The 17,197-nt window shown below is 41.4% G+C and overlaps 1 protein-coding gene across 1 annotated transcript; it reads right to left on the bottom strand.

The window, feature by feature from the left end:
- Window positions 1-9,379: 9,379 nt before the first annotated feature.
- Window positions 9,380-14,296, bottom strand: dkk2 (dickkopf WNT signaling pathway inhibitor 2). Its single transcript, XM_028977457.1, has 4 exons — window positions 13,959-14,296; window positions 12,202-12,352; window positions 11,205-11,327; window positions 9,380-10,751 (listed from the first exon to the last, which is right to left on the bottom strand). The coding sequence occupies exons 1-4, from the start codon at window positions 14,136-14,138 to the stop codon at window positions 10,501-10,503; spliced, it is 705 nt and encodes a 234-aa protein (XP_028833290.1). The 5' UTR covers window positions 14,139-14,296; the 3' UTR covers window positions 9,380-10,500.
- Window positions 14,297-17,197: the final 2,901 nt, after the last annotated feature.

Raw genomic sequence — 17,197 nt, 5'->3', positions numbered from 1 at the left:
TGAGCATGTACTGATGGATCCACGGGCAGAATTTGATATCAGGCAAAAAAAAAAAAAAAAAAAGACTTGGAATATCTGGCAGAGCAGATGACTTACAGACAGCAGGCATGTGCAGAGCTGTCACCACAGGAAAGGGCCATTTCGTTTTTATGCATTTATTCTTTATTCCGCATAATGTCATAATAGTTTTCATGTGTTCATTTTATTCAGTAGACCAAAATAGTTTTTTCTTTATTGTGTAGCATACATGCAAATTGGAGAGTTTTGTAAATTCAGATATTAAGATACCATGGTGTAATTATAAATAAGAATGACCCTGGGAAGCTTTAAGCCTTCTTGATCTAGCACATGACTCAATAAAATGTTCTAAAACACTGAGAGACTCAAATTGCTGTAGTTAGAGGAATACTGATATGAAAATCACTTCAAGTCTTTTGTGTGTCTCTTGTGGATTTGGCATAAATGCTTAAGTCTCTAGCTGAATTAGTAATGAATAGCAGCAGAAAGAACAGTCCAGGGAAGAGATTAAATTAGGCAACACCAGTGATTCCAAAACAGCACTACGACCTGCTTACACAGCCCCTCGGTGGCTCAGGCACATGTTTAGCATGCAAACTGAAGGAGTTGGCCATCATTTGACCATGATCACACATAGCGAATACTGTTTGCTGATCGGTGGTTTTGGTCAGTGCCTACACCAACCAGTCGTCATCTAACAGACAAAGAAACAGTCTAATGCCGCTGACCACAGGAGGGCAGACCCCCACCACGAATGTGTCCTAAAGCAGCTGGGAGCAATTGTCCCGTGACCTCTGCCGGTTGTCCCCGGGCCTTCAGCAGTACGAACGCTGCACAGCTGGGCTGCTTCATACGTTCTGAGGAACGTCCTTCTGTTAGGGCTGCACATCTGGAGAAAGAATCTGTGTGGTCTCTGCTTATAAGGATATGAAAAGATGTTATGTGTGATCACATTATGGGCAGACTGTTTTGTATTATGATTTTTGCAACATATTCAGTTTTATTCAAGGTCAATAAAAATATTCTCAATTGTCCTGTTAAAGCATCAGATCATTTTACTTTCATCTGGGAACTATTCTCCTGCTTGTTTCTTTCAATGCAATACAACACTGACTAATCAATTTCAAAAGATTTCTTCGCTTTTTTCAGTGTCTTTTTACATCTTCTTAATTTTTACAAGTTGTATATCAAAATGTCTTACATCTCATGTTAGTAGATGGTTTTTGTGTGAGACCAAATCTACACTGGTCCATTGTATGTGCTAAATTGTGCTCTCATATCTGCATTATCTTTATAATAAGGGTGTTATGCACTACAAAACCAGACCAGACCACCCCTGCAAAATGCATACTGGTGAAAGACCACAGGAGGCTCTGTCAGGGGTCACAGATACTGAGGACCCCTCAACTGATTTACCTTCACAATGGCTGCACATTTTGGCAATGTATCCGTTTATGAACAAAAATGAAAATTTGAACAGTCAGATCACTCACAGGACAGGGACACACCCTGGATGGGGCACCGACCCACAGTACGGCCAATAAGATAAATCCAGAGCGGTTTTAAATGCATCCGTTTATTTGTGTCCTTGCAGGATTCAAATGTTAAAGTGTACAAACCCCTCGGTAAGGTTTTGTTTGAAAAGTGCATAGTTTGGCTCATGGCAGATGTGTCATCAGAAGCAACATTAAAAATGCCATCTGTCTGACACCATTCATACTCTGCCTCATTATGCAAGTCCTTGGGGGAAATATTTGAGGTGAGGGCTATAATTAGTGTAATACAAGGCTACTGCTGTCCTCTGTGATCCAGGGGTGAAACTCAAACATACAAAAGGTACAATAAGGGTAAAGACAGGGAATTGTGATTTTGGACAAATTAAGGCTTAACTCCAACAGCCGTTGTCTGTTTTAAGTTACTGCCTTCTCAACGCTCTTTTTGTGTCGACAGAAACCAGCGCCACCAATTTGCGCGGTGTCAGTTGGCTTGAGGGATTCTTGGGTTTTCTAGATACAATTCAGATTGAACATTATACAAGCAGCTTCAGTCAATGTGTCATGTGAGACGCGAGTGAATGATATACCCATACGCTCGTGGTGCGCTGATTTGCATTCTCTCAATTTGTTTGAATCATGAAGTTATGAATGGGACTTTCCAGGGATGTACTTCTCACAGTTCACTTGCAGACAAATCTAATCATGCAGGAACATTACAAGATATTAGACTACTATACTGTGCAAATCTATTTTGAATATCACATACTACTGTCAGAGATGCAGATGGTTTTGTTGAATCGTGCTGAATGGATGAGTGCCGTGGTACCACCTGACATGACAGCTCAGAATGCATCATGGAAGTTGTCTTGCCAATAATGATTACAAAAGCAAAAATGGATTGCACTCTGTTTACAAAGATAAGTTTAGCACATTATAACAGTGTTTGAATTCAGCACAGTTGATTTATCGTGATCCAGAATGTGTGTTACGTTTGTTGTATAAAATGATATTACTTCTCTGTGCCCACATACTAACATAAGTATTCACAAACAAATAATAAAAAAAATATTTCTTACCTAATAAAAAATTGTATATAATAGACCGAAGTAAAAAAAATTGTAAATATTTTTTTTAATGTGTTACAGCATGTGATGTAGCAGCTGTATTGAAGGCGGTGGGAATCAGGAGCTGGGCCTGTTGAATATGTTTCAGACGCAGTGCATCTGTTTTAGAGTGATGAGAAGAATGGGCCACAGGGGAATACTTCACTTTTTACATTGTCTGAGGTAAATAGGCTTCCACTATAGAAGCACACTAAACGTTACCTCTGAGACACTAAGATAAACACATTGCCAGAAAGGAGGAAGTCTCGGGTTACCGCAAAGAACGCGGCACAGAAAGAAAGCGGAAAAGAATTGTGAAAAGCATTGTAGTCCCTTCTCTCTCTTTCTTTTTCTTTTATGCTTCCTGTATTTCCTTTTGTCTTCCTGTTGAGGTGTATAGACCAGGTAACCAACAAACTAATAACACTAAAAATAACCAGTGTTAAATAACCATGTCATCTGAGACCTGAGATAACTGAACCTAAAGTGAACAAATGAAGAACTAAATAAAAATCGAATACTTCTGTTCACTTCCGTTTCGGTTCACTGTTCCATTGAGAGTGGCTGATAGCATTTCCCCAGCCACAGCCTCCAGCTGGGAGTCCCCAGCCGTTTCCATGCCAGCTGCAGGGTATAAGGCTCCACCCTCTGGGATGTACCCAGAACAGCCTCGGTGGCAGCCATCCAGATGGCATCATCGTCACATGCCCAGATCAACTCAGCTGGCTCCTCTCCATCTGGAGGATGGAAACTCCAAGGCTTTCCCTGATTACCGAGTTCCATGCCAGCCACTCTGCAGGAAACGTCACTGATTCTAGACTCAGTCCTGTTTAGTCACTACCTAAGGTTCATTGCTACGGGTGAGTTCGGAAATTGTTTCACCTCTCTCTTCATCACAGGAAATAATAATCTCTACTCAGTACAATTACCTGACGGTCTGAGGAACATATTACCCCTGTCCATTAGCGTTCTGCCCAAGAAGCTCTGGAACCTCATACACTTACAGTCTTCCACGTGCACACTTGATATTTATTGTAGGTAGTTAAGTAGTTAACTTTTCATTAGACAAGCCACTGCAGACACAGTTGTAGCATTAAAATTCTGCAGTATAGGCCCGTTGAACTTAGTTTAGTCTCATTTTATTCCTCATATTATTTATTATTGACTCTCATCTGCTGTCAATGCTGCAGTGGGGAACACACGTGAGAAAATTCACTGTACTACTTTGACGAAATGAAGAATAAAAACTACACGTTATATAAACACAGAGCAGCTATGAACATTAATAATTATTCACAATAATTTCACAATCTCCAGGCAACTACCTCTAGAGGGAGCCTGAGTACTATCAGTTCGTGAAACAAGGCATTAAGACAGGAGTCATTCATGCATGCAGTTAATCTCAGCATGTTTCTTGGTTTGAGGTTACATGTATAACCATGTTTCTGAAGGGAGTGTTAACAAATATAAGGTCAATAGAACCATGTACCTTGAACAGGCGCAGGAAGACAAACTGCAAGCACCCCCAGCCAAATGTTGTGCAAAAGTTCCAGATGTTTGAAATATCCCATTTAGCCTTTGCCGTGTGGGTCATTAACGCTCTGCCTCGTGTTAATCCGACAGATTTGGGTTGGTTTTCATGTGAGATCCATCACCACACACAATGACAGTGTAGAATTTTTTGTGCTCATCTGGCGGTGTTCTTCTCGTACCGCCGTCATAAATCAGATAAAGCAGCGTGGTGTCTCCTGATGAATGACGGCACGGTAAAAGTGAGGAGCGGGGCCAGATGAAAGGGCAAGTTAAAGCGCAGAAAGACCCAGGTAAAGGTATCCTGTGGGAGCCGCCCAGTTTGTGTGATCTATCCATTCAAGAGGTGGGATGGGAGGAGGCCTGGGGATGATTGCGAGGCCTGCCTTTTTAACAGCCCGAGGAAGGATGTCTCCTGCCTTGATGAAACGCTGGCGTCCCTTTTGTTGTTTTGAAAACAAACAACAAAGGGAGAGGGCAAGAGGGGGAAAAAAAGGAGAAGAGGAAGGAGTAGAGGAAAAAAGAAAGGTTTGAGCCAGTCATGGACAACAATGCTGTCTGCTCAGAGGAAGAGACATGATGTCACGCACCTGGATCCCTGGTGTGGAGCTGCTAGGGTGGGGTTCCCAGCTCTGTCTCTCCCTCTCTCTCCCCCCCTCTCTCTCTTTCTCTCATTTGTGTGTGTGGACAGACATGGGAGAGTAGTGGCTCATGGTGTAATGGGAGGCCTACAGTTCTACTTCCACACACCAGTCATTTGAAACAGAGATTTCCAGGTCGCTCATTGAGAGAAATTCCCCACAGAGCGGTGTGGTCTGCTGAGAGGCTGTAAAGGATCACTCTCACGAGACAAGTGAAAGACGTTGGACAGGAAGCCTATGGTGTGTGTCTGTGTGTGTGTGTGTGTGGGAGAGAGAGAGAATTTTCAGATGACTCACTGCACAGAACACATTGAATTGGTATGATGAGGACATTTTCATTTATAAAGAGTCCGACTCAGTTAATTAGATATATTTTGCAGAAAGCCATAAAGAATGAATAAACAGAATAATCAATTAATTATCATTCATGGTAATTAATTGCTGGTCCTATTATTTTAACAGACAACAACATATTTGAACATATTAAAATGTAAATGTAAAACGTAATGTAAATGTAAAATGTAAATATTTTTTATTATATTTAAAATATTCTATTCTCCAAAAGGTATACTTAGTGTTTAATAGCTGGAGTGTGTTGGGAGGAAGTCACAGATGTGCTACTGTTCTTCATTCAGACAGAGGAAACTTGCCACCCACAAGTATTCAATGGTACCAATCTAGTTAAACTGTCAAGTGAAGGCATTTTGACAAAGGGCTTTTTCTGTACATGGGGAACAGCAATGAGACACAGATGGGCCGAGGGGGTTGCTAGACCCTCGCTTGGGAATAGGAGGGGCAATGTCACCATTCTGAACTGTTGAGAGGAGAACAAAGAGGGGGGATATTGATTTTTCCGGTTTGACAAATGAATGCCCTGCAGTGATTATAACAGAAACTATTATTCTTTAAGAGGCATGTTTGTATGATCAGGTTTTAAAAACAGTGACATGGATGATGAGTCCTGTACAAAGTCACTATTGATGGCCAGACAACTATAATATGCAAAAAAAATAACCCCAATACACTGTTTGAATTATCATCTGTCAGTAACTCTTAAATAAACTCTTAGAAGGACTATATGAAGCACACAAAAAGAATATATTTTCTGAAAACAATGACCACTGACAGGTGATGTGACTATATCTTACATCATCTTGATACAGTGGGTGGGATATATTACTAGGCAGCAGGTGAATATTTTGTCCATGAAGATGATGTGTTAGAGCAAGTGTAAGGTTCTGGGTGACTTTGACAAGGACCAAACTGTGTAGGAATCTTCAAAACTTGTTCCAGGTCTTCAGTGAACAGGACTTAACAATAGTGGCCCAAGGAAGGACAACTGGTGCTCCAGTAATGGGCTTGTAGGGATGCATGGGGGGGAGCGCAGACTGGCCAAGTTGGCTGATCCAATCGAAGAGCTACTGTATCTCAGATTGCTGAATATGTTCATGCTGGATTTGACTGAAAGTTCATCACAGTTTGTTGTGTTTGGGGATGGGGTCAGATTGTCCATGCTCACCTTGTGTCCCCTTACCAAAAGTGTTTAATGGGCATGTGGGCATCAGAACTGGACCATGTTAAAATGGAAGAAGGTGTCTGATTATTCATGTTTTCTTTTACTTCATGTTAATGTCCGGATGCAAGTGCATCACTCATCTTACCAAACCTGCTATACCATGGCTCTTGCATTCATGGAAATACTATTGAGTATATATGTAGACAAGTTGCTAAAAAAAGGCAGATGTTGTACTAACTCCTGTACAAACAATGCCCTCTTTCGAGAGGGCATGGAAGATGTCGTTTATGGAGTAGGATAGTGTGCAGGTCTTGGCGATTGGATTTAGTTGATTTAATCTCATTAATTTTGTCATTACAAAGATTACATTTTTCAGCAGATAACAGCTCTGCAAAATAATTGATAAACCTTTGACTTGCATTACAGCTCACTGAGGGTGATGGGTTAAATGCAGAGGACAAAGTGAATCACTTCACTTTCACCAGTGAGCACAGCATTCCACTGGATGGAATTCAAGACTAATTGCGGTTGATAAAAGTTCCTCTCTGCATGTATGCAGATATTCCATTATTTACCAACATTTCCAGCTAACAGACTCATTTACAATATGAGCAATGTCTGAACTGGGTTCATGTTTACTATATTTATTTTTTGGGAACAGTAAGTGTTCATTGGTAGCCAGCACATGATTATTTGCACATTGGCTCTGTTTGAATGCACTAGATGTTTTGTGTCCTATTATTATGTCTAAAGTCACTGGTTTACATCATGTATGGCCCACAACTAGTAACATTGCGGTCATCTCAAATTTTTGAGGCCAGATTTAGCCAGTAACCAGGTTGACCCTTATTAATATGGACTCAAGTATGTATAAAATTTTCCAACAACATATTATTGTTCTTGAAGCTCAGAGCAAAATAAATAAGTGTAATGCTTACATGAAGTGATGAAACAATTATGTAATGATATGCAGTGAGAGCACGAATGAATCATATCAGTCTCACTCATATTGCCTTTGAACTCACTCATAAAGAAGGTATATTGTTTACTGTAACAAAGAGTGTGCCTGTCTTTTTCCTCCTCACTAAGTCCAGTGTTTGGACTCATTAAATTATGACTGAACCTGTCAGCAGAAGCCACAAAGAAGAAAACCACTGTACTTTTCATGTATTACATCAAGTGGCGAATTGTATTAGTCTTCCTGTTCTTTGTGTTCTTCTCATATGGTACTTTCAAAGATTTTCTTTCAAGGGCATTCGGAGTGTCATGTTTATATTAGAATTTCCCCATGCCTCTGTGATGCATGATCTCTGTCTTCGCTCTGACTTAAGGATACAAAAATGTATTATTATTTTTGTGTTTTGACACCATACATGTGACCTATTGCCTGTTCAAAAATCAGGAAATCAGGAGTTTCAGGAAAAATGCATAAAAGTAAAAATCTGTTGGAATTCCTCAACAGCATATCTACATCACCTCACTACATATACCCAAGCAAGCGACAAATTCCAAATATATTCTGGCTTGGAGAGCAGATGGCTACCAGTGTGAATGTGGAAATGGGAGGAGCAATGTCAATATATCAATCACAGCCCATTGTAATTCAAGGATGTGGAGAAATCACGTTTGGTGGAGGTTCTTGGAATATTATGGAAGACTGATCATGACAGAGTTCTGGAAACAGTCCAGATATTCACAATATTTAAGTGCCTTTGTATTTTTAAACAGAACGGAGGCATCAGAAGTTCAGACGGAAGGGGATTGAAGGTAAAAACCTAAAGACGTTTGTGCCTTGATCTCACATTGAGCATATGGAACACATTACATTATTTAGGTGATTCTATTAAAATTTCTACATTAAAATGCAAACTTTGTTTAAAGGGTCAGTCCTTCTCGACTCTTCACATAAGATTTACAGTCTACTGGAGGGAGAAAGAGAAACATTTTCACTGTCAGCAGGCCAAATCTACACATTTTTATTCTACATTCACATTACCAGACAAAAAAGGACTCAAGAGCCACTATTTTCAAACCAACTGTAAGGTCAGTGCTATACGATAAGCACATGCCTTATGTGCAAGTGTACAGTCAAAGATTTCCTCACGATTTTCATGAAATACAACAATAAAACAATAACAAAAAAAATTTATCAATGATGTATGGCTGAGTGTAGCAACCATTGGGCTCTATTTTCAAGCTTGTCATAAAAACATCATCAAAGATTACACATCAACATTATGTAAATCCCGGGGATGCATTTGAACTTTGAACATATTCCAGTGAAGTGAAGTGAAGTGATTGTATATTGATTGAATATGCCCCATTCAAAGCTGTAAGGTAAGGCACATCACACAGATGCTTGAGTGGATCTGGACAATTTGGAGGTCCAGTCACCATGTCATTATTTTTTTTTGCAGTGCACTGTATGCTGCTAAAAGAGGGCCTTGCCATCAGGGTGTGCTTTGCAACAAGGTGGTACGTGTCAAAATAACATCCACAGGAATGCAGAATGTTGCTCAAAGCATCACACTTTCACCACCAGTCTTCTTCCCATATAGGATCCTGGTGCCATGTCTTCTTTATTGAAAGTGAAGTGATTGTCGTTGTGAAACACTGCAGCAAAGCACATAGCGACTCAACGAAATGTGTCCTCTGCTTTTAACCATCACCCTTGGTGAGCAGTGGGCAGCCATGACAGGCGCCCGGGGAGCAGTGTGTGGGGACGGTGCTTCTCTCACTGGCACCTCAGTGGCGCCTTGGCAGATTGGGATTCAAACCAGCAGCCTTCCAAATTACAGGTTCGTGTCCTTACCCGCTAGGCCACCACTGCCCCATGAGGCAAGTGAAGTCGCCACACCCACCATCCACTCATCAGAGTGGGACACCTACTTCCATTGCTCTGTGGTTTCAAGTACCAATCTCTTCACCTTAATTCTAGCAAATTTCTCTGATATGTTAGGATGCTGACTAATGACTTAATTAACTAACCCACTAACTAAGTCACCATTAAGGTCAAATATGTGATTGTTATATTTCATTTGTTGCTCTGAGCTAAGGCACAAGTTAAGTCACCCATTTTTTTAATTAAATGTATTGTTTTATTACTGAAATATACCCAGGAAATGTACAAAATCTGACAAATTGTGAGAGGTTTTGCATCTGCAAATGCATGTAAAGTGTTGACTGTTTTCTATGACATTTTAAAAGGCACAGAAATCTGAATGTTGAAGGGTATAAAGCTGTACAGCTTTTCATCTTTATATTAGTACACAATGACTGTAAAGAACGTGTGCACCCAATCATCTAAAGGATAATGACCAATTTCGTTCAAAGAGATCCGTGTGACTATATCCATATAGTTTCCCCAGACGTTTGTTTTATAGGTATTATATGCAACAAAAGAGTAAGCATATCTACTGCACAGTCACCGACTGTCTCACACTCTCCACTCTCTGGACATTCTTTACAGTCAGTGCTTTAAACCCAAAGCTAAAGTTGTCTGTACACAATATAATTTTGCTTTTAAATACATGTAATTACATACAACAAAAGCTTTTTTTGATACACTATATGCACATGATATGCGTTTAATATGCATACAAAAAATTTAGCTTTACCAAAAAATGTCAAGGGCATTTACATAAGGCTGATTTTTCAAGAAATGTAAATTTGCTCACATTGTACATTACTGTCTTTACAGTTCTGTAATTATGAACACATCACTTTTTTTACTGCAGTTTTCCTGTATACCTGGTTTTGGGATACACTGTTGTCGTTATGAAAACAGATGTGGTCATTTTTTCTGTAGAAGTGTCATAAATTACATCAAATGAAGATTAACTTAACAGAAACAGAAATACACATCCTTCTTTTGACCAAAGAAAGTCCTGTCAAAGGCATAATTAATTTAAGGTACAAAATGAGCCCGCGAATAGTAGAGTGAAGGACATTTGGCATTTTGGTCATCATTCTGTGAAAGCACCCTGTACTCATTAAGTGTGAGTAATAAAATGCAGTTATTGATCCTGTGTAGGTTCAGTTCTGTCCATGAAAGAAGGTTTGGTTTTCCTCCAGCCTCATGCTCTTCTTTCTTCTCCTCACAGCTGAAACAGTTCAGATAATAAGGAAGTGTCCTAAAGTGCTCCCCTTCACACCACACAACTGGTCAACAGGCTTCAGCGAGCAGCATGCCAACCTCAGATCTTCTGACAAATGTGTAGCCTGGACCTCGAGGAGGCGGTGGCATCCTTCCACACCTTGCAGACAAGGTCCCTGGCACAGTCACAGCGCTGGAAGATCTCCAGGCCATGAGATCCTTTCTTGCGGTGCTTGGTGCACACCTCACCCTGTCGCAACACTGGCTTACAGATCTTTGTCCAGAAGTGGCGAGCACAACAGTGGCCCTCAGAGCAGTCAGATGAACGCAAGCAGGGGTCGCCTTCATGGCCTGTAGAGGAAATCCAAAATACCACAGTATAACTACACACCAAACACAACAGAGACTGGGGGATAATTTCATCAGCCTGGTCATTATTCTATCATTTTAGTACAAAAGGAGAAGCAAACTGGGGTATTTAGAGACAAATGGCACTGACATGGTTTAGTAATATTGCAAACATACATAGTTCTCTGAAGAATCCAAAATTACATTGTAAAGGAAAGGAGCAATGCATTTCCTGATCTAATTCTGATGGGCAAAATTACCAAATCAAAACTTTGAAGTTTTAATGAAAAAGAAAAAAATGTTCACAGTAAAAGTTAAACAATCTGACTAACGTTGCTCTACTGTATATCACGTGAAATTGTGAGACTGAAAACGGTGATTGATGTTTCTGGACAATCACAGAATTTGCCCACTGATAATTACATAAAAATAAACGTTAGATGTGAGGAGAATTACCTTTGAATGCTGATTTGGCTTGTTCTTTCCCACTCTTTTTCCAGCGCTTCTCTTTAGTGTACAGCTTTTTATGTCCCTTTAAGGGAAAACGGTGCACACTTTCAGACACGGGGACACAGACATCTGCACACATGTGGAATGAGAGGCATTAGGCGTTGGAAACACACTATTCAAGATACAGAACAGGTCTACAGATCTCTCTAGTTCCATCTGCTAAACCTCATAGTCCACCCATCATATCATGTTATTGTTACTTATTACTACTTATAAACAGTTCAAATTTACCTATTATTCATAACTGACCAGCAGATGTGAAAATTACTTGAACATTTAACATCAAAGTTATTTTAAAATGTTTAAAATCTGAAAAAGAAAACAACAAAAAAATTGTCCCTGAACAGCCGTGCTCAACAGAAAAGCTCACTGAGCACTTTGAAACGGCAGCTCAAGACCTTCCTCTTTAGAGAATATTTAGATTAACTTGTAACCTTCTTATTGTCTTACTTATTATTACGTATAGAAACTACAACATAGTGAATAAAAAGATTGTTTTCATAGTTGGGGGTCCTAGTGAACAAGAATAGACCACTTCATCAATTGTAACATACAACAAAAGCTTTTTTGATACACTATATGCATATGATATGCATTTAATATGCATATAAAAAATGTAGCTTTCCCAAAAAATGTCAAGGCCATTCTGCCGAATGCCTTAAATGTAAATGTAAAATGTAAATACACATTTACAACTCTTTCCACCCAGTGCACTAGCTCCACAACCTCCCATACTGTCTACTGTCCCCTGATTAGGTCCCCTGTCCTATTACGGTGGTAAATTGGCTGGACAACCATTTCACACAAATGTACTTCTATCTCCCAACATCAGCTCTCACTATTGTAACTTTTTTACACTTAATGTGTAACTTTCTTGGGGGGGGGACTACGAATTCTCTTTTCTGATTGGTTGGTAGGTGGCTGTATAGCCTGTCCTACTCACGGTTGCTGCAGCGGTTGTTCTGGCAGCACATGGCATCTCGGTGACAGCGCTTGTTCCTCCTGCGGCACGCCGAGCAGCGGGGGGCCGTGTGCTGGGGACTGTGGCAGTACGTGCCGGCGGTGCACTCCTTGTCACTTCGACACGGATACACCTGGGGCCGTGGAGAGAAATGATGCGATTTATTTCAGTGATCTGCAGAATGGGAAATACGAGACCTGTGATCAACGACACCCGTCTCTGCATGTAAAGTATACACGAGCAAACTGAGGTGCGTTAGATTTTTGTTATCTGCTCTGTTGCTAAATATGTTTCTGAAAATCATGCCAGAACAGGCGTAAGAGGTCAGGTAACGACCGACTTATCCGTCTTGGCATTTTGACCCAAAAATACCCACCTCTGAACTCATGGGTTACTGAGTAGAAATTTCACATTTCAATTTGAATAGATTTATATTTATTTTACGAGTAAAAAAGCCCGAGCAGTTCAGACAGCACATCCTTGCGATGGACGATCAGATCACACAGTGGAGTTGTCAAATTAAAACCGGGAGGTCAATTTTATTGCATAATAATTTATCACATAAATAGGGCATGATACATGCAAACACTAAAACCAGAGACACACTTTCAAATAGTGAATGAATAAGTATGATAAAGTATAATAATCAGAGAAGTAAGTTGGACTCACACTTTACTCTGTATCACTAATGGGGGATTAAGACAATTGATCAGGTAATCCCTGCAATCATGAAAATTTTTTTCATGCCTCATTAAAAGCAGGATGCTTGTGTACGGCTACTCGTCTGCACGTAGGAGACATACACACACAGACACACACCCCACGGGAGGACGAACTCTGCGTCTGCATTAACATCATCTCTCCATTTCTGCTCTTCAGATTGCAGAAAATACATGAAATGCTCACAGTGCCTTCAAGTGACTGGTTCTTTCATCCCTGCTTATTTGTTAACCGGATGCCTATATTGTATTATTTATTACAGTCTTTCTTTCATTTGAATAAAGGCACATGTGCAGGTGGACATTTATTATGCACACTAGGTCTATATGTGATTTTTTTTAGATGATCATTTTTTTAGTAGACGTGTAAAAAATTTTAATTAATATAAAATGAAACCACTTGTTGGAAAACATGCCAGTATGATTCTTTATAAATCAACATTAAGACATTTTATTTGTCGCATGTAGACCGCAATAGAGTCATCCCATCCTCATCATGGTTATCATCACCATTATCCCCTGTCTGTCCCCCTGTCTGCCCTGCGCCTGTTCCCCTGTCTGTTACCTTGTCTGTCCCCGTCTGTCCTCCGTATGTCCCCCTGTCTGTCCCCAATCTGTCCACTCATCTGTCCCCCTGTCTGTCTCCCTGTCTGTTCCCTGTCTGCCTGTCTGTCCCCCTTTCTGCCCTCCACCTGTTCCCCTGTCTGTCCCCTGTCTGTCTGCCGGTCCATCACCCTGTCATTCTCCCTGTCTGTCCCCTGTCTGCCCTGCGCCTGTTCCCCTGTCTGTCCCCCTGTCTGTGCTCCATCTGTTCCCCTGTCTGACCTCCTGTCTGTCCCCGTCTGTCCCCTGTCTGCCTGTCTGTCCGTCTGTCTGCCCTCCACCTGTTCCCCTGTCTGTCCCCCATCTGCCCCCCCCCCCTCTGTCTGCCGGTCCGTCCCCCTGTCTTTCTCCTGGTCTGTCCCCCTGTATGTCCCCCCGTCTGTCCCCTGTCCGGTTGGAGGTGAAAGGTTGATCTACCTGCTCCGATCCGCGGGGTCCGAGGTGCCCGGCCCCGGAGCGGCTGGTGGCCGGTGTGGGACCCTCGATGCCGCCCAGCGCTGATTTGATGAAGTTCTCTTCGGACCCCACTCGTGCCGTCCGCGCAGCGGCGAGGAGCAGCCCGAGCACGCAGCGCCACGCAGGCCCGCTCATGCGCATCCTGGTGCGGGAAGACGGGACGAAGTCAGCGCAGGAAAAGCTCTGCAAACGGCCATGAAGCGACGCTCCTCCCGCTGGAATCCCGGCGTGCAGGTGGCCCCGGACCGGCGGAGCGGCCGCTTTATAGCACCGGGAGCGGGACCCTCCGCCCACATCGCGGCCGCGTCACCCGTTAAGCCGGGAATATTATTCAGTATGCGACATGTGCGACAGTGATGCCAGAAGAGCGAATGAACGATCAGTGGCATCGAGGAAACGCTGCAATAAACGTTTTATAAATAGAATTGATCATTTTTCATAATTGAAGTGAATGTCACAACGGTGCACACAGTGAAATGTGTCCTCTGCTTTTAACCATCACCCAGCCATGACAGGCACCCCGGGAGCAGTGTGTGGGGAGGGTGCTTTGCTCAGCGGATCGGGATTCGAACCAGCAACCTTCTTATTATGGGGCAGCTTCCTTAGCCGCTAGGCCACACTTGATTGCAGCTTCGTTGGTGGGGTTGATTTTCACCCATTTATTCCTAAAATCCAACCTGAAGATGAATGTAGTTACTCAAACACACTTGAATAATTTTATTGTCGTGGTTTAGAAACGAATGCTGATGGCCGCTCCAGGACTGGAAAAACAGAAGATCTTTTTCCGGTGGGATGTTTTCAGGTAGCCCAGCAGTGTGTAAATCCCAATATAAACTCACAGCAGGGTCCCAGTATTTGCAGTTTTTAATTACTCAGAATGTATGGTGACATTATACTTCTAAACTGACATTTTCATCACGAAAAACACAACAACAATATTGTGCCGTATTGTGACGATGCTGCATGTTATAAATAAATATTCACTGACCCTCCACAGGTCAATTCTGAATACTGAACCAACGAGGTGCCACTGAGTAAAGCACCGTCCCCACACACTGCTCCCCGGACCGCCTGTCATGGCTGCCCACTGTTCACCAAGGGTGATGGTTAAATACAGAGAATTTTGTTGTGTCACCGTGTGCTGTGCTGTGTATCTCAATGACACTTCTGCTAATTCACACTATGCCCGCCTTTCCTTTGCCAGGCCCCATGACCAGACTCACACATCAGTATGCTGGGTTATTGGGACTGCAGGCAACAGAAAGGGCCAGATTGATTCACTCAGTGTACTCACTGTTGGGAATTACATTTAAAAAATGTTTTAAAGAACAAGAACATTTTATTGCCACAAAGTCTGTGATGTGAAACTAAAATGCACTTAATACACAATCTTAATTCTTTAATATAACACAATTCTTTTTTTTTACACTTACACAGATCACTGGCACATGGGAAATTAAAACGAATTGTTCCTTTTTAATCATAAAAGTTTTGAGTATTTCCTCTTATTGTTCATGAAAATTCAGTGACTTTTACAAAAAATCAGATGAGAGTGAGCAACTGACCTGGTGTCAGTTTTGAATCTTGTGTGACACATTATGGTGCTGCAGGTCCCTTTTAAAGGGACAGTGCACTTTCTATTACCAGGTCCAGTAGCATTATGCTAAGGAGGAACTTTACTGGCACCCAATTGTATTCATTAAAAGATTTTTTTTATTTAATTTTGATACTATTTAGCATAAACAAGTACTTGGAATTTATAGGATAATGCATCCAGACATTTACATTTCATTTACATTTACAGCATTTACCAGACGCCCTTATCCAGAGCGACTTACAATCAGCAGTTACAGGGACAGTCTCCCTGGAGCAATTTAGGGTTAAGTGTCTTGCTCAGGGACACAATGTTAGTAAGTGGGATTCGAACCCGGGTCTTCTGGTTCATAGGCGAGTGTTTTACCCACTAGGCTACTACCACCCACAGACACATTTTTGTAATGACAATTCATTTTAGGTTAAATTTGGTTACATTTGGCTAACATGATAATAAAAACATGTATCCAGACTGTGAAAATATGTTGTAGAACTTGTTCATTAAAGTTTGATGAGGCACATTTTCTCTAGTCAAATAACTGTGCTAAAATAACATATTTTTTGCCTTTAATTCAAGTTCAAGTTCAAGTTTATTTACAAAGCCCTCTAAAACAACGCAGATGACCAAAGTGCTGTACACATACAAGGAGAGAAGAGAAGAGACTGCGAATAAAACCATATGATAATCACATGAGGTTAATGGGGTTTTTAAACCTATATGACCTAAATTAATTAATTGATTAAAATTGATATTTTACAAAATAGCTTTGTAATAATATACATACAACACACACAATATATATCACACATAATGAGCGACATGCATACCGTGTACATCATTTTTTTATGAAGCCAACAGACGCATGTTGAGGAGTCATTTGCAGACTATTTGGTTAGGAATTCAGAGATTGCATCAGCACCATAAGGCAGTTTGGCTGCTATCAGATTATACTGTACACACATGCACAACCTGCGTAAGACCAAGGGTTCATTCATTCTAAAGAGCTACACAAGGCAGAGCCCCCCACCTCACTAATCGCCATGTACAGCGGGGGAAATACTTATTGCATCTCAAAATAGTTATAAAGTAATTAGCATTTTCATGAATTAAATATGTATTTAATCCCTTCTGCAAAACATGCTTTAGTATTTGGTGGCAAAACCTTTTTTTTTTGCAATCACAAAGGTCAGACGTTTCAGACGGGGATTTGTCCCACTCCTCTTTGCAGATCACCCAAAAGCCCTTTCAGTGCCCTGGCTGAGAGACGGAGGTTCTCGCCCAAGATTGCCCCATCCATCCTCCCTTTGATGTGGTCCACTTGTCCCGACCCTTTGGCAGAAAAACACCCCCAAAGCATAATGTTTCCTCCTCCATGTTTGATGGCGGTAACGGTGTTGTTGGACTCATCGGCAGCATTCCTCCTCCATCGTGCCGTAGGGCTTGGTTTTGGTCTCATCAGACCACAACACTTTCATCCAGTCCTCCTCCTGAATTGAACAGGGGGACCTTACAGGCTGTAGGATTTTGGTCCTTCATGGCATAGTGTGGTAGTGTGTAACCACTTATTACATTAAGGAAAACGCAGATTTTTGGAAATGCATTAGTT

This window comes from Denticeps clupeoides, chromosome 4, assembly GCF_900700375.1.
Source record: "Denticeps clupeoides chromosome 4, fDenClu1.1, whole genome shotgun sequence".
NCBI classification, from domain to species: domain Eukaryota; kingdom Metazoa; phylum Chordata; class Actinopteri; order Clupeiformes; family Denticipitidae; genus Denticeps; species Denticeps clupeoides.
This window is presented reverse-complemented; position numbering and strand designations above follow the sequence as displayed.